The sequence below is a fragment of the Sceloporus occidentalis genome, unplaced genomic scaffold, assembly GCF_023333645.1.
Source record: "Sceloporus occidentalis isolate IW3139 unplaced genomic scaffold, rSceOcc1.0.p SCAF_1, whole genome shotgun sequence".
Lineage (NCBI taxonomy): Eukaryota > Metazoa > Chordata > Lepidosauria > Squamata > Phrynosomatidae > Sceloporus > Sceloporus occidentalis.
Genome location: NW_028316981.1, coordinates 300,106,845 through 300,125,127, shown reverse-complemented (window position 1 = coordinate 300,125,127; position 18,283 = coordinate 300,106,845). Strand labels below are relative to the sequence as shown.

The following is an 18,283-nucleotide window of genomic DNA, read 5'->3' as shown; positions in this document are numbered from 1 at the left end:
TCTAGAGATACATTAAATTCCCAAAGGTCTGAATATGGTTATGTGGCTACCATGACCAGGAACATTGTTAGAGATCAGGAACACTGTTCAGTGGAACATAGTTACAGAAAATTATTTTGATCGTTATACTCAACATGTAAATATCTAATTTACTTATGGTAACTCTAGGAAGCAGACCAAGTCTATGAAAGCTTATGCTACAACTCCTTTCACACCACCTCAGAAGTACTACAAGATCCCTTTGCATAATAACACAAAGCAGGCAGAAAAATGCCACCAGCACCTGTGCAAATAATAATTGGGTGAGGGAGCTGAAGCAAGTGATCACTGATGTGAGAATAAGAGGTATTCCAACTATACAACAGTGTTTGGGCCATTGTAAAAATACAAAGGTTGTGCTCACATGGCCAGTGGCTCTCTCTGTTACTGTCAATGGGAAGTAGATTAAGGAATGGTCTAAGGAAGTCATGACAAAGTGAAAATTAAGCATATTTATTGATTGGGGTTTGAGTCAGTTGCTGATGCTGACTGAGTGTCTGAAAGCCAGTAGTTCTCAGTCTTTGGTTCTCCTGATCAACTCCCAGAAGCTCCTGCCAGCCTGACCAATTCTTGGAGTTGAAATCCAAAATTTCTGGAAGATCAAAAGTTGAGAATTATTGGGTTTGCAGTACTTCTCAAATAGTGGGGCGCGCCCCCCAGGGGGGGTGCGAGGCTCCGTAAAGGGGGGCGCGAGGCTCCGTAAGGATACAGTACTTATAACAATTTTATAGACAAATGATACTATTTACAGTCGCGCGGGGGGCGCGAAATGTTTTCTTTTTCCTAAGGGGGGCATGACAGAAAATAATTGAGAAGCACTGGGTTAAGGGATATTGCACAACAATTCAGTTTGTGTGTCAATGCTCTGTTCTGACCAAACAGGAAACTGCATCAATGAGTCAGTAGGATGGAGCAGGTCAGGTGGCATTCCCTAGTTCCTATAATAATGGTTGGTTGGATCAGGCATGCTTGCTACAGGTTGACTCTTCTAAAATGCTTGGGATCAGAAATTGTTTTGGATTTCAGACTTTTTGGATTTCAGAATACCTGTATTTGCATATACATACATACATACATACATACATACATACATAATGAGATATCTTAGAAATGGGACCCAAGTCTAAGCATGAAATTCATTTATGTTTCATATACATCTTTTACACATAGCCTGCAGATAATTGTATACAATATTTTAAAATAATTTTGTGCATGAAAGCAAAGGTGTCATTAATCTGAGTCACCCATGAAAAATGTTTTTGTTCTTGGCATATTTTGGATTTCAGAATTCTGGATAAGGGATACTCAACTCGTAGTCCCATAGTTAGAAGATATGCTTCTGTTAAGCTACAAGTTGCCTCATTCTCACTTTGTCTCACCTTGTCCTTTGATAGCATGGAGTGGTAGGGACAAATTATTAATTGCTGGATTTATGCGTCCAAGGGGCAATTTCATAGATACAGAATGCAGTCATAAATGATGTCTTGGAAAGAGTAATTAAAGTAATTGTTAAAATGACTGGGCTGTTATCACCACACTATCTGACTGTTGATAATGTTTGGTTGCCTGAAGTGAAAAGTTACAAAGAACAACTAAGTTCATTTTTAATCAGTGAAGTGCTGAAAACATATTGGTGGCACAGGCTTGAGGAACAGACTGTACGCTTACCGGCAAAGGCAAATTGAAGATGAAGGTAGCTCTGGCTCTTGGGTGCCATTAAAAGAAAAGAAAGTTTCATTTATTGTTCATGCTTTTATATAGAAAGATAGATGTTTTCTGCCTTAAAGGGCTGGCCCAAGCTCATTTTAATAACTGAAGGCATGTGACTGTTGGGAGGGATATAACCAATTAGTTTTCTTCTGGAGGGAGCACCAGACTTTTAAGAAAATTAAATACTGTTCTCTTTTAATTTTGCCTAATTTGTTGATCCATCTGCTTATATGCATGTGTTTGATTGCATTGAAATGTAGTAAATGAACATATGATCCTGCCTTATAATTGAACAGACATTTATGGTTTAATAAACATGGATGTGAATGAATAGCATGCAGCTTATATAGCCTTCTTCTTCTTCTTCTTCTTCTTCTCCTTCTCCTTCTCCTTCTCCTTCTCCTTCTCCTTCTCCTTCTCCTTCTTCTCCTTCTCCTTCTCCTTCTCCGCTCTGGAATAAAAACAGGATTGCATTTTCTGATATGTGAACCCCAGATTATGGTTTGTGCCCAAGCAGGCCAGGATTCATGAACAGAACACAGATCCTAATTTGAATTTGGGTTATGACCAGAGGAAGAGACTGGCAAAACTACCTCTGTGTATTCCTTGTTGAAGAAAACCTTATGAAATTAATGATGTCAACATGAATCAATAGGAGACATGAAGGCACACATATGTGTGCACATGTGTGTGTGTGCGCGCACACACACACACGATCCTGGCTTGTTTAGGGAATAAAACCACCATCACTGGTTCTGACATCACTGGAAGCTCTCCTTTTCTAGTTAATTTGCTTTCATGACAAGAGGGTCAAAACAGAGAACTGATGGAATGAATGAGCACACTGCTTATGCCCATCCTAGTTAATTAAAGTTGTGTTTGTCTTAAAGTGATTTACAAAAGCTGAAATTATCTACTTGGAATGGTTAGTGCTCTCCAGAGTTTCAGGAATAGGTTTTTCCCAGTTCCATGTCCTGGGCTTGGTTCTGTTCAACATCTGTATCAATGACTTGGATGATGGAATAGAGGGCATGCTTATCAAATTTGCAGATGACACTAAATTAGGAGGGGTTGCTAATTCACCAGAAGATGGGATCAGAATTCAAAATGACCTTAACAGATGAGAAAGCTGGGCCAAAATTAACAAAATGAATTTAAACTGGGAAAAATGCAGGATACTACACGTAGGCAGTAAAAATTAAATGCGCAGATAACCATGTCATGATACTTGGCAATGGTAATATAACGGGTCCTCTCCTTATGCTGGGGATCTGTTTTGGACCCCCCCCCCCCATGTAAGGGAAAATCTGTGTATGCTCGCACCCCAAAGGAAATAATGGGGTGCATGCATGTGGTGGAGGTGCGGTGCGCACAAGCGCGCATGCCATTTTTTAATCATTGTGTGGCTTCTGCATAAGCAGGAAGCCGCGTATAGTGCGCCCACATATGGCATAGTGCACTGTACATGCAAAAGAGATCCAGGAGTCTTAGTGGACCACAGGCTGAACATGAATCATCAATGTGATACAGCAGCTAAGAAAGCCAATGTAGTTCTAGGCTGCATCAATAGGAGTATAATATATAGATCAAGGGAAGCAATAGTAGCATTCTATTCTGCTTTGGTCAGATTTCACTTGGACTATTATGTCCAGGTCTCACCACAGTTCAAGAAGGATGTTGACAAGTTGGACAAGAGGAGGACAACTAAAATGGTGTCAGAACTTCCTGACAGTAACAGCTGTTCAACAGTGGAAGGCACTGCCTCAGTGTGTGGTGGAGTCTCCTCCTTTGGAGGATTTTGAACAGAGGCTGGATGACCATTTGTTGGGGTTGCTTTGATTGTGTATTCCTCCATGTCAGGGGGATTGGACTGGATGGTCTTTATGGTTTCTTCCAACTCTATGTTTCTATGACTCTTCTGGGTGTGAATAGGAGATAGAAAGTGGAACTATCTTATACCTTGTCACAGAGCTTGGAAACATTCTTTTTTTGGATCCTAGTAACTCTTAGAATCTAGAGAAATGTTAGCAACCATGATCCAAAACATCATTTTTTGAAGTATTCCTGTTGCCCAAAACACACAGGCCAAGTGATGCAGATTCTGGCTACATGCCCTAAATGCAGTTGTAAGCTGTGCTGAGCCTGCATCATCCGGAAAGAACTGGGCCAAGAAGGAGTGGATAGAATCCATTCCTTTGGGCAGCCTGGTTCAGGTCCATTTCAGGACTAGGTGCATGTGGGTGCGGCCTTGCGCTGGTCTGTTCAGCCCATCTATTTTCAGCCTAACTTCAATTGTTTGATCATCAAACCAAGTATTGTTTGCTTTGATTGGTGGAGGCTAGGCATGGCATCCTTCACTCTGGTGTCCTCAAAAGGTGTTTGACTGTGATCCCCATCAGCATGACTAGTAATCAGAAGTGAGGGGGAGTTGTAGTCTTAAGGGCATTAGGCCGGGGAAGACTGTGATGAACAGTCAAGGTTTTTTAAAAAGTAAGTCAGATTTTAAAAAATGTAAATTTAATTTTTAAAGCATAAATCAGATTGCATTTTTTCTTGAAATGTAATTCCCATTTTCAAGACTATATTTTGCCTATGTGCAAAGACAGAGTAATTCATTGAACAGAAAATTTAAGTTTGGGATGACGTAGACTTGAACAAGGAAGAAGATATGGATGGTCCTATTTTTTTTTTTTTTTTGAAAATTAATCTGAAAACAATTCAGAAGAATTGCTTAAGTGTGTACCTCTCTTCTGATGAAGCCATCATCTCTAAATTATACTAAACCACAATGTACATCAGCTAAAAAAATGATTAAATACAATCAACCTCACCAGTGATTTAAACAGTGATTTTACATAACTGAGTCCTTCAGAGAAGTGATTTAATTTATAATTTAAATCAGTTTGATTTAGATCAGATCAACCCTCTAATTGGTTATCAGCCAACTCTGATCTTGAATGTTCCCATCTAATTTAGGTGCTACTGTGAGTGCTAAGTTTTCTTTCAAAGCAGCTGACTATTTCTGTCTGTGATTGTACAGAAGACTTTAGAGTCTTGGGAATGAGTCCTTTTGTACATGCCTGCAGTCTTCATCCTTCACAGACTGGGAGCATTGTCGGGTTTTGGTGATTAAAAAAGAAAGAGCTCTTTTCAATGATACAAATGGTGCTCTGGCAGCATTTGTGAATAGAAAGCAATAGATTACTTTGAAAGCTTCTCTCAGCTGCTTCACCTAACCACACTCTTTATGCAGCAATAAATGTCAATTCTGCCTCTTTGGTAGGCACTGCCCGTGGACAGGAGATCCAATTAAGATAAGGGCTGAATATATGCCAGCTTTCTTATGACAGCAGCAAACGCTGGCAGATGCCCTTTCCAAAATGTGCATGGAAATGTCCACTGTTTAGAAATACACACAAATATTTTAATGTACCTTTGTGATCAGGGTTTGATTCCCATCTTGGCCATGAAACCCATTGGGGGACCTTGGACAAGTCATACACGCTCAGCCTCAAAGGAAGGCAATGGGAAACTTCCCAGTGCTAGAGAATCCTGGGAATTGTAGTTGATTCTGGCACCAGAGCTCTCTGAAAGAGAAGGCTACATATCTCACAAAACTACAATTCCCAGAATTCCCCAGCATTGAGCCAGGGCAGTTAAAGTGGTGTCAAACTGGATTATTTCTGTAGTGTGTTTTGGCACTTTGTTTCGTGAACAAAATTATTTGAAATGTTTAGTGTTGTGTTGGATGTTATACAAATGTTATGTGTTATGTTACATGTTATGCAGATGCTTCGGCTATGTATATAAGATGTATATAAAATATAAACAAACTTCATGGTTAGGCTTGAAGCCCATCTCCAAAATATCTCATAATTTATATGCAATTTTTCTAAAATCCAAAAAAGTCCAAGATCTACAACAGTTCTGGTCCAGAACATTTTGAATAAGGGAGACTCAGCCTGTACTGCATTTTCCAATTTTTCTGAATTTTTTCCTGATAGAACCTGGGGGAGGGTTCCTGGCTTCAATGTTTCTGGGACTTTTGCATCTGTAGATTTATCATGCCACTAACATCAGGACCACTAGTATTATGTTACATGTTGACCCACAAAATAACTGTTAACAGGTAGCCAGGTGTGAAGTGAGAAGTTGGGCAGGCCTGGATGGAGCCAACCAATTACAGTTCAAGGAAGGCTAAGTTTGTCTGTAAAAAAGCAAGTTAAGACAGTCAGAGTGAAGACCACTTAAGAAGAGAAGAATTCATAAGATCTGGAGGGGTTTGAGAGTTAGGAAAAGAGTCCAGGGAGTTCAGTTTAACTTGCATGTTATATAATAAAACTTCATTGTTGTGTTCCTTCAAGTCATTTCTGATTTACAATTACCCTAAGTTGACCCTATCATAAAGTTTTCTGGGGCTGAGAGTATGTGACTCACTCAAAGTCATCCAGAAGTTTCCATGGCTGAGTGGGGAATTGAACCTTGGTCTCCAGGGTAGTAGTCTGATGCTCAAACCACTACACCATGCTGATTCTCAATCTTGACCGGTTTTACTGTATAGAGTCATGTATAGGTCTAGAAATTTAGGTAAAAAACTGATCCAAAAAAACCTGAGTCAACTTATCCATGGGTCAATGTAAGTACTGTATCTTAACTCTTATTTAAAAGAAGGAACCATCTCTTGGTGGGAAGCAAGAGTATAATATGTGAAGCACAAACTCCCTCTACTGTCTCATCCATCCAGTCTTAAGAGTAAGCACAAAGAGTTATGTCTGCTGGAATTTTGTAAATTCTTTGACATTGTTTTGCTTTGCTTCATCATTTAGATAAGCGGTCCCCAAACTGTGCCCTTTAAGAGATCTTGGAGATCAGCTCCCAGAAGCTTCAGCCATGTTGGTCAATAGTCTTGAGATTCTGGGATCTGAAGTCCAAAATCTCTTAAAGAGCAAAGTTTGGGGACCACTACTTTAGATCCTTTGCTATGTGCCCCTAAATTTTACCCTCGACTTATCCATGGGTCATAACAAAATCCATAATTTTGGCCCCAAAACCTGCCCTTGAATTATACATGAGGTCTACTTATAGTCAAGTATATATGGTACTTTCTACAACTGTGTCTGACTGTGTCCATTTAAGAATGGAAAGGGAGAACTTGTCATGCTTTATCACACTGAATCTGCTGATCAACACAGTCACTTGTCCAGAATAGCATCCACAGGTCCAGGGAAGGATTTTGAGGGTAACAGGGTACCGTTAACCAAACCCAAGGGCTGCACGTGTGGGGCCAGACTGAAGAAGATGTTCCATCACATCACTAGGCTTGTAACTGGGTATTTCTGAGCACTGCTGTAAATTCGAAAAGTGTGGCTTTCCCTTTTAAACAGAGAGATGTGTGTTGAGAGGCAATGAATGTGTGCTACTTGATTTTGCATATCTTTCCTAAGGAACAGATGAGGAAATATTCCTCTGGTAACATGTTACACCTCAAGGAAGGCATTGGGTTTCCAGTAATTTCCAACCACAGGTGAAAACTCACTGTTTGTGTCCCAAGACTTCTGTGGTTTGGGTTTATGTAACTAATCTCTCCCTTTCTTTCTCACATTGTTTGTAAAATGAAATTGATACTCTCTTCATGTATTTACTTGCTTAGAACTGAGATTTTAATGGCAGCTTTCTCCCATGTGGCATCCTCCATGTGGACTACATCTCACGCCAGCCCCAGTCAGCAAGACTGGAAATCAGAAATGACAGTAGTTGTATTCCAAAACATCTGATGGACATCATGTTGGGGAAGCTGTTACACAATTTCAGTGCAGACTGGATTTGTATTCAACAAATTAAAACTCAATTTATGACCATGCGTATTTTCTATTCCCCCCCCCTTTTTTTTTTTTTTTTTTTGCTTTTTAACAGGAGGAGTCTCGTGTCCTTAGAGTTAAAGTTGTAGCTGGAATAGATCTGGCCAAAAAAGACATCTTTGGAGCCAGGTATGTATGCTGAAGTTTATATTGCTTATCTAGCAGACAGGAAGCACCATGTAGAAACAGCTAGTAAGTAAGAGCAGGAACAATCACTAAGGATTCTTAAATCTTCAAGGGGAGACCTTCTTTCTGTCCCACCACTGTTACAGGTACATCTGAAATGAATGTGAGAGAGGGCCTTCTTTGTGGTTGCTTCAAGGCTTTGGTACTCCCTTTCTAGAGAAAGTAGACTCAATCCTTTATTGCTATCCTCCTAGCAGCAGGTGAAGACTAATTTTGGGAGCTTTCAGAAGTGACTGTTTATGCAGAGCGGGCTTTAAATAATATGCTCTATCAATTGACTGCATTTTTTCTTTGTTTTTTAGTGAATAGATGTTTAATTGGTTTTAATTGATTTTTCAAGGTAGGAAGGCCTAATACTTGTATAATGTGTTGGACTTGTACTTCTTGTTTTTAATTTCTTTTATCTGGTCTTAATTTTATGATAATTTAATTGCTTTTTAACTTTTCTATGCTGTGAATTTTTCACTATGTTTGCTTTAACTATCGTAAGCTACCATAAGTCCCAAAGTAGGAAGAAAGGTGAACGTAAGATATTAATAATGACATGATTGTTGTTGCTGCTGGTTTTAGTGATGCGAATTTTCATTTTTATCTCTTTTAATTTTTCTAAGTTGTCTTGGTCTTAGGTTGGGGAGGAAAAGGCAGGATATAAAAAAATACATAATGAACAAGAACTATCTTTACTCCCCATAATTTCTGGTCTTTGATGCTGTATGTCTGGTTATATATAGCTGGAATTTATATGCCATGCTATTGTATACTCTTGCGTTTTGCTTTGGCAGCTGCAGTTTCTCAGAAAATTTGAACCTAGGCAGTCTTCAAAGGCTTTTCTTCAGCTCATATTTCCTTCAGCTCATTCTTCATTGATGTTTGAGCAATGTGGAAATGTGTTTAACTGTAAATAAATGTAGGAGACTGAAGATTTTCTGTAGTGTAGCAGCTAAGCCTGTGAGCTGTGAATTAGCTCCTTTTCAACCCTCATCTTTGCGTGAATTTTTTAGGAGGACTTACACAACTCACTCTTTTAATTCTATGTTTCGGAATAACAATATTGATCTACTTTATAGGGGCGCTGATTACTAAGATTACTAAGTTAGTGTATACGAAGCATTTTGAACACACCCTATGAACCAGTGAGATGGAGTCATTGTGATCCTTGTACTACTTGTAGCCCTTGGACTAAATTCACCACCACAATTCAAAAAGGATGTTGAGAAGCTGGAGCGTGTCCAGAGGAGGGTGACCAAAATGGTGAAGGGTCTGGAAACCATGCCTTATGAGGAGAGACTTAGGGAGCTGGATGTGTTTAGCCTGGAGAAGAGATGGTTAAAATGTGATATGATAGCCCTGGTTAAATATTTGAAGGGGTGTCATATTGAGGATGGAGCAAGCTTGTTTTCTGCAGCTCCAGAGAATAGGACCCAGAGCAATTGATTCAAACTATAGGAAAGGAGGTTCCACCTCAACATTAGGAAGAACTTCCTGATGGTAACAGCTGTTCGACAGTGGAACACTTCCTCGGAGAGTGGTGGAGTCTCTGTCTTTGGAAGTTTTTAAATAGAGCCTGGATGTCCATCTGTCACTTTGATTATGTATTCCTGCATGTCAGGGGGTTGGACTGGATGGACCTTGTGGTCTCTTCCAATGCTGTGATTCTAGGACTCTCCTGGAAATTATTACTTCAAATCATTTCTCGCAAATTTCTGGTAATCAGCCCTTCACCTCACTAACTGCTGGCAGGGAGTGAAGGGGGAAAGAGAGAGGACTGGGAGGTTTTGAAACCACTGGTGTTGATATAGCCCATTTATTCTCTTAAACATTAAGTATTCTCTTGAATTCAGCCATGCACATCATCTGATTTGATAGGGGTTTTAGATATATCCTCCTTTTTAACTGCATGGTGGGTTGCTCCCCCTGGTGGTGGGATATAGGTGGAACTTTTTTGGAGGCTCCGACTATAATTCATTGGAAAGAGATAGACTTTGCTTTTTTAAAAAAGGACTTTGAGAAACTAATGGGCAACATGTTCTTTCAAGGGCCCCTCTCATCCTGACTCTTATATTAGTACCTTTTCTTTTTTAGCTGGATTGCATGTATGGAGATTTTTGGTTGTAATCCCACTTCTATCCATTGGGAGGACTTCTTCTTCTTCTTCTTCAAAAGATCCATTAGGGTCAGGACAATACTTCTCCTTGCTCTCCACTTAACATAGGAAGGAACATCATCATGGTCTAAATTTTGTGGTTAGCTCTAACTAGAGTAGCCATATTGTATCCATTGGCTTCAGTGGTGTTGTGTCATTCAAAACAATTAACAACCAGTTTTGTCTGTGTTGACTGGAAATTTTGTATGATCAATTTTATTTTAATTATCATTGGAGAAATGTGTGCAGAAATGTAATTGTCCGCAGCAGAGGGAAGGGGAAGGATCCTGATAACCTCCCTCTCTCTTTGTCATTTTCTTATCCACAGGGGGTCATGGAACTAAACCCCAGTGGATATCAAAGGCCCACTGTACTATCTGGGGACTGGCAGATCAGTACATCTGAATGATACCAATTTGGAGAACATTGAATTGATGACATGCATCTATATACCCAATATCAGGCTAGCTCAATGATGTGGCCTTCTAGATACTGCTGTTGCACCAGCAACAAGCAGCAAAGCCAGATGCGAGTTGCCCTTCACCAACATCTGGAGGGTCACAAGTTGCCCACTTGTGAACTAGGTAGACTAACTCTCTGACACAGTGACCAAAATCCTGTTGGTTAGTCCTAACTGGAGTAGACTTACTGAATGAACTGTCAAATGGTGGGTCAATACATTGGTAAAGCCAAACAGTAGTGTCCTTCAGCCAATTTGCATTGGTTCATCCAAACTTGTTGTTAAAATGTGTCAGGTTTGACAAACTGCCACCTGCTCCACCTGGTGCATGCTTTGATTCATTCCCATCCACCCTCTCCAGCAACAAAAGGAGCTGCAAGCCAGTCCAAGCCTTCCCAGCCAGCCTCAGTTCTGCCACAGTGGTGCATGCTGCCAGGGAAGGCTAAAGAAGAGGAGAACAAGGAGTTGATCCCTGCCTTGTAGACAGCCCCTAGTAGGAAAGGAAAGGCAGGCAGGAAAGAGGAAAGAATAGAGAGGAAGGGCGAATCTGTGCATGCTCAAGTCCCATTAAATACAATGGCATAGTAAAATGGTGTTCCTTATATAAGGCAAAATCAAGGTTTGGTTTTTGGAATATATATATATATATATAAAAAATTTTCAAGCTGTGGATAGTTCAATCCATGCATAAAGAATTTGTGGATCATGCAATCTTCCATTAAATAGTACTTCCTTAGCCTTTTTTTACTCTAGTTGCCCCACTGGCATGTCCATTATATATCAAGAATGATAACCAGTAAGTTTCTTCTCTCCCTTCTGTGGTTCCATTGTCTCAGTGGGATTTACCTATATATTGACTCACTGTTCCAGAATTGATTCATTTAATGTATTCTATCTGGGGTTAACCAATAGGGTACAGGTTTGTGCATGGAAAATGAGAAGATTTTGCCATGGAAAGAGATGGTTAAGATCACAAAAAGATCTGGAAGAAGAAAGTGACTGTGTATGTGTGTGTGTGTGTGTTTCATCAAGTTTCTGACAACTTACGGTGATCCCATGAATTTCGTGATGTTTTCTTAGGCTAGGAATATTCAAGAGTTGGTTTGGCCAGTTCCTTCTACTGAAGGATAGCCTACAGCACCTGGTTTTAATTGGCAGTAGCAGAGATTGAATCAGGAAAAAGTAATAAGCATATGCACATGGTCTTGAATTTGGTAAGATGTTTGTAAGCTTGCACATAGAAAATAAATGGAAAACATAATGTTGTTTGCAAAAGAAACCACTAATTAGATAAACCAAATGACAGTGAATACATTTTTTTTTACATTGAGCACAAGCATTTATAACTCCTTCAAACAGTGTCTGAGGTGTCTGTGTGCGGAGGAAGGTTTAGAGAAAATGATCAAATATGAGGATGAATCAGATTCTCAGAATAGCTGGGTAGGGCTTTGTGAGGTTTTTTTCTTTTAATGCAGCAGTTTAGGTTGCGAAGCAGCAATTTGGTGTTCTTTGTTGGAACTTGGTTCCACAGGGATGATTGCCACTTTACATTTTGAACTTGGGGTCTGTACATCAGAATACACAAGATTCAAACTTCTCATCAAACACCCATCAAGAGGGTACATGTGTCAAATTTAGTACATGTGCCTTTCCCAATCACAGCTTATGAATCATTTCTAAAGGAATATCTGTTACAGTTTGTATATGGCACTTTGCTTGTGAAAAGGATTGTGTCTTTTTCCAACTTTTTAATGTTTTTTTTTAATCAGTCACAGATCTACTTGAAGATCTCTGACTGATTAAAAAAACCTTTAAAAAGTTGGAATTAGCTGGAATTGGCCTGCTACTTTGGAGGATTGGAGGCATACTGTTTTGGGGTTTATTAAGCTTCCTCCCATCTTCAAAATTAAGAAGAACTAAGAACAGATGAATTGTGAAAGATGGAAGCCTCGCTCTGTGGAGGGAAACAAGAAAAACAGCAGTCCAGTGGCTTCCAGGTTTAATATGAATCATCAGGGGCAGATCGGTATATCCAGTTCTGTCACTGGACTTCATGTGAGATTTTGCATTCAGTTAGCATTCCCTTTTTGTTTCTGTGCATTTTTAAAAAAATCTCCCTTTAGGTTTTCCCCTGCATGCTTGGAATGTGTGAGCTGAATTTAGTCTTCCCAGTTTACCCCTCCAGCCATCTGAAAGGTATTCATTCCAAGGTGAACAATGAAGGCTCCCACAGTGAAAGTATTATTCACATTATAATAATTAGCAGTGCATAGAAAATCACTACTCAAAATGCAGCTGTCAAAACAGAAGTGTCTTAACCGTCATCTCTCTAGAGCCCCACATTAACAAAGCCACAGCATTGTATTCTTTCACCGTATCAGTTTTCTAATTTAAACATGCACACACACACACCAAATTCTGACTCATTAAATTTACCTCATAGCTGGTTTGAAGAATATTGAGGCCAGGAGCAACCTGTCGCCTCTTTTTGTGAAACCTTGTAGTCTGCTTCTGTAGGTCACATCCTTCCTGTGGACAGTCTGTGGTTCATGGGGTGGTGGAGAGATGTCTATGCCAAGTCCACATCAGACTTATGGGCTGCTTCATTGCTGTTGAGGAAAAAATGTATCCAGTTTCCATTCATGCCCATGGTAACAGAACCACATGCTAGCCCAGAAATGAGAAGTGACACGATATCCATATTTAAATACCTAAATGGATGTCATGTAGAAGATGGAGCCAGTTTTGTTTTTGCTGCTCTAGAAACTAAAACCTGAACAAGTGGGTTCAAATTACAAGAAAAGATAGTCCATCTAAATATTAGAAATACAGTGTGCCCTTGTCTTACGTGGGGGATCCGTTCCAGACCCCTCCCTGTGTAAGACAAATTCTGCATATGCTTGAGCCCCATTGAAACTAATGGGGCTCAGGTGCAGCGGTGCGGGTGCACCATTTCCTCCTTGTCGCATGGCTTTCAGCATAAGATGAAAGCCACTTAGAGGGCACCTGCATATGATGCGGGTGCACTGTACTTTTTTTATTACAAGAGATGCTTTGGCAGTGGGATGGACTGCCTCAGAGAGTGGTGGGCTCTTCAGTTATGTATTCCTACATAGCAGGGAGTTGGACTACATGGTCCTTGCAATCCCTTCCAAGTCTATGGCTCTCTAATTCTGTGAATCATTGTTCAAGACATGATCCTGAACAAGCATGCTGACCTGGCTTGTATTATGGAGGCCTGGCAGACTGAAGCGGGGGGGGGGGGGGTAGTCTCTCCCAGCTTTGTCCACCTGGATTTTCCATGGAGCAGCAGCAAGACCTGGCGGGGCAGGAAGGCGGCATTGCAGTGGTCTATTGGAATTCCATCTCCCTCACTAGGTGCCTTGTTCCACAGTCTGCTGGATATGAGTGTGCCTGTTTAAAGATGGGTCCTTGGGACAGAATAGTGATTCTGTGGGTGTACCACCCACCTTCTGCTCAACAGTCTCCCTTTCTAAGCTGGCTGAGTTAGTCTTGCTAGTGGTATTGGAGCCCCCTTGGCTAGTTGTGCAGGGGTACTTCAACATCCCTGCAGAGACTACTCTGTCTGGAGCAGCTGAGGACTTCATGCCCTCTATGACCATGGATCTGTCCCAAGTAGTATCTGATGCCATCCAGGTTGCAGGACACACTGTGGTCCTAGTTGACTGTGCAGGGTGGAATGGTGGTGATCTGAGTGTGGAGGAACTTTCAGTAGTTCTGTTGTCATGCACAGATCACTACCTGGTAGGTTTTAGACTCAGTGAAACTCAGAGCCTCTTCAGAGGTGGGGGGCCTGTTAAGATGGTCAGCCCCAGGAGGCTTATGGATCTAGATGGCTTACTTGGGTGCCCTTGCCATCGTTTTGTCATAATATAAAACTACGGTTGTAATGTTCAGTCATTTTTAGCTGGTTATGTCTTGTAATTCAAAAAACTTTGGATCAATTTTAAGAAGATGCCTCCAATTTTTAGATCATCAGGTTAAAAAAAATAGAAGTTTCTGTAAAGCTACAGATGAAGAGCACCATTGTCAACAAGCACTCTCTTTTTTTGCTTGTCAGTGGAATAACTTGCTGAAGAGGATTCCTGTTATGACACACATGTGTATCATCCAAACACAAAAGAGGATGCTTCTTGCTTCCAAGAGATTGTTTGTACTCGTGCATGCATCAGTCATAACTTTCTTCAAATATCTGAAAGGCTGTCACACAGAAAATGGAGCAGACCAGTTACCTGCTGCTTCAGAAAGTAGAATTGGAACTAGTGGGTGGAATTTGTCAGGATTCTGGAGCAGGTATGAACTAAACACTCAGAGAAATTTTGTGACAGCATGAGATGATGGTAAGTGGAATTGACAGTGTCTAAGGCAGGCTCCATTTTGTTGGATAGCCGTCCAACAAAATGGAGCCAGAGACACTGTACAGTTGACTCTCTATATCTACGGATTCTATTATCCACAGATTCTGCATCCACAGATTAAACCATCTATGGCTTGGAAACCTTTACACAAAACCAGTCTAGAAAACAAACCTTGGTTTTGCCTTTTTATATTAAAAAGATAAAGGTTTCTCCTTTGACAGGTTTATCTAGTTATGTCCGAATTTAAAGGGAGGTGCTCATCTTCGTTACTAAGCCAAGGGGGCCAACATTGTCTGAACATGACTCCAGTGATCATGTGGCCAGCATGACTGCACAGAACAGTTACCTTCCCACCGAAGTGGTAGCTGTTTATCTACTTGCATTTGCATACTTTTGAACTGCTAGGTTGGCAGAAGCTGAGACTAGTGATGGGAGCTCACTCCGTCATGCGATGCTTGGGCCTTGAACTGCCAACTTTCTGACCTTCCAATCATCAGAATGGGTGTCATAACAGCTAAGCTACTGTGTCCCTCTTATAATGGGACTTGTGTATCCACGGATTTTGGTATCCATGGTGGATCCTGGAACCCAATCTCAGTGGATACCAAGGGCCCACTGTAATTGCATCCTGCACTGATCAAAGGGTTGGTCTAGTTCAGGGATATGCTAGGTCTTAATTGTCCCAATCCCCGCCAATGTTGGATCCATGCACATCTAATTTCTCCTTATAAACCAGAAGGTCACTTCCAATTTCAGAAAAAGTGCCTAGGGATAGCGGAAGCTGCTGCTTTCCATGTCACTGGGGTAAATTTACTCCAGGGTTTAGTGTTCATGTTAAAAGAGTTATCCAAGGTGCTGAGCTGTTTGGGGAACAGGCTCAGCACTTTAGATAGCTTCCTTACAGTGAGAACTGTAAACTGAAACCTCAATCAGATTCACCACTCCACCACCCTAGTTCATGTTGAAGCCACTTGGCTCCAGTAGCTTAGAGACTGAAACATGAGGGTGGGTAGGATTTTATTTTAGCTGAGAATCATCCCATTGTGGCTTCTGGATGTGCAGTTCCCCATATTTATTGTGTTATTTTTTAAATCAGTGTATGTGAGGGATGGGAGGAGGGGCTCTGTGTGATTCCAGAGAAACAGAAGAAGACATTTGGTGTGATGCATCTCTCTCATAGGTTGCCCAGCCGTTCCTCCTAGTGTAAATGATTGGCACAATTATATGGGCTAAACTAGTACTAATACTGGGTTATTTGTTGTGTGCCTTCAAGTTGTTTCTGATTTATGGCAAACCTAAGGTGAACCTATGATGGGGTTTTCTTGGCAAGATTTGTTCAGAGGAGATTTGCTATTGCCTTCCCCTGAGAGCATGTGACCTGCCCAAGGTCATCCAGTGGGTTTCCATGGCCGAGCAGAGATTCAGCCCTCGTCTCCAGAGGCATAGTCCAACACTCAAACCACAATTATGTGGGCTAAATCTAATATTAGGATACTAAATACTAAAGTTAGGTTGGTACACAGTATTCACCATGTCTATGCATGGTTGTGAAAGCTGGACAGTGAAAAAAGCTGAAAGGAAGAAAATCAACTCATTTGAGATGTGAGAGTTCTTTGGATACCATGAAATGCTAAAAAGACAGATAAATACATCCTAGAGCAATGGGTCCTGAACTCTCCCTAGAAGGCAAGATAGAAAAGACAATAGGAAAACAGAAGGCTGTGTTACAGCTGGATGGAATCAACCAAGGAAGCCAGTGCCCTGAGACTGCAACATCTGAGCAGTGTATGAACAGATAGGTGACTTGGAGGTCTGTCCTTCATGGGATCGCTATGGGTTGAGGTTGACTTGAGGGCAGTTAATAACAAAGGCTTAGGCCTGTTGAGCACAGCCAATGTGTAAGTCTCATTGATTAGCTTACTTAAGTACCATTGATTTCAGAAGCTCCTGTTGTTGGTTTTAGCCAACTGTTTTGAAGATATTTTAAAACTTCAGTCATAGCACTTTTTAAATAGACTCAGTCATATGAGGGTCTATGGTATTTTGTGGTGGATATGTTTTTGTGGCTTTTAAGCATATGCTTGTAATATGTTAATTTCTAACACTTTGGTCCCGTTCTAGAGGGGACATTGTAAATGCACTTTAATATGAATCAGTATTAATGCAGGCATACCTCAGTTAACAAAGAAGATATATTCTTGGATATTCTATTTGTTACATGTTCTATTTCTTTAATAGAATATCTGGTACCAGAGACAGAAATAACATGGAAAGAATAGCAATAGATTCCTGCACTACACAAAAAAAGAATAGTTTAATATGTTTCAGCAAACTTTCAGTCAAAACGAACAGTATCCACATGTGTAATAAAACCAGGTCAGGTAAGCCTTGCATAAGTAAAGAAAAGCATTGTGAATCCACTAGAGACCACTTGAAAACTTCTTCCACAATACATCCAGGGATTATTTTTTCCCCTTTGCCATGATTTCCATTTGACTAGACTTACAAATCTGTGGTCTTTTTAATATGTTGGGAGTAAGTGGCGAGACAGGATTATCTTCTTTCTCTCCTTCTTTCTGTTTTTCTATTCATGCATGTTCTCTGAGGGATTCTGGAGGCATCTGTTGTTTACCTTGACTATTATAGGCAGGCATACAGAACTACAATAAGGGTCAGCTAGACTTTCCAAGCTTGAGCTTTATAGTATTTTTTACCGCAGATATTCTTCTGCAACCCAATACTGAAAGTCTGTTTCTCCAGCCCTCCTTCATCATCTTCTCAGTATTGATGCTGTAAAAACATTTCTACTAGACAGAGAATGCAGAGGGAAGGGGTTGGAAAGACTTTGTATACCAGAGCTTTTTTAAATCAGAAACTTTGTTAACTGAGGTATGCCTATTGCTGCTGCTGTTGTGAACCTTCAAGTCATTTCTGACTTAGGGCAACCCTAAGGCAAACGTATTACGTGGTTTTCTGGGTCAGGGAGTGTGTCACTTGCCCAATCTCACCCAGTGGGTTTCCATAGTGGAGAGGGAAATTTAACCCTGATCTCCAGAGTCATGATCCCTATGTTCAAACCACTACACCACTCTACCTGCTGTAGCATTGTTCTAATTGACCTTGAGGTAACTTGAGTTGTGTCAGCCTTGCTTTAAAGTTCACCACCTGCTCATTAAAGAATCATCTAGGTTTTAAACTGAAACAAGGTTCGTTAATAAAACAGGAAACATGCTGCACAGCCTACTGGATTGCTGCAGGGCATGTGGAATTCCACTAAGTTTCCCAGGAGCATCCAAACTGCTGTGCCTCTTTAAATCTCAGTCCCTTGATCTTCTGCAATTGGACTAAAAACAGAAGACAATAAACAAGTAAGTCTAGAGTGTGAAATTGTGGAGATGCCTTATCAGGGAAAACCCAAGCTAACATATATAAACTGCTCAACAAACAGAATAGTGAATAATGTGATCAGGAAGCAGAGCTTCCTGAAATGACTCGATGGTTATATTCA

The 18,283-nt window shown here is 40.6% G+C and overlaps 1 protein-coding gene across 5 annotated transcripts in view; it reads left to right on the top strand.

Moving 5' to 3' along the window:
• Window positions 1-18,283, top strand: part of NEDD4L (NEDD4 like E3 ubiquitin protein ligase) — a 362,032-nt gene that overhangs the window by 103,838 nt on the left and 239,911 nt on the right. For all 5 annotated transcript variants that reach the window (XM_089497155.1, XM_089497168.1, XM_089497167.1 and 2 more), the window contains exon 2: window positions 7,663-7,736. In XM_089497155.1, coding sequence (XP_089353281.1) covers window positions 7,663-7,736 — 74 coding nt within the window. The remainder of the gene's footprint in view (window positions 1-7,662; window positions 7,737-18,283) is intronic.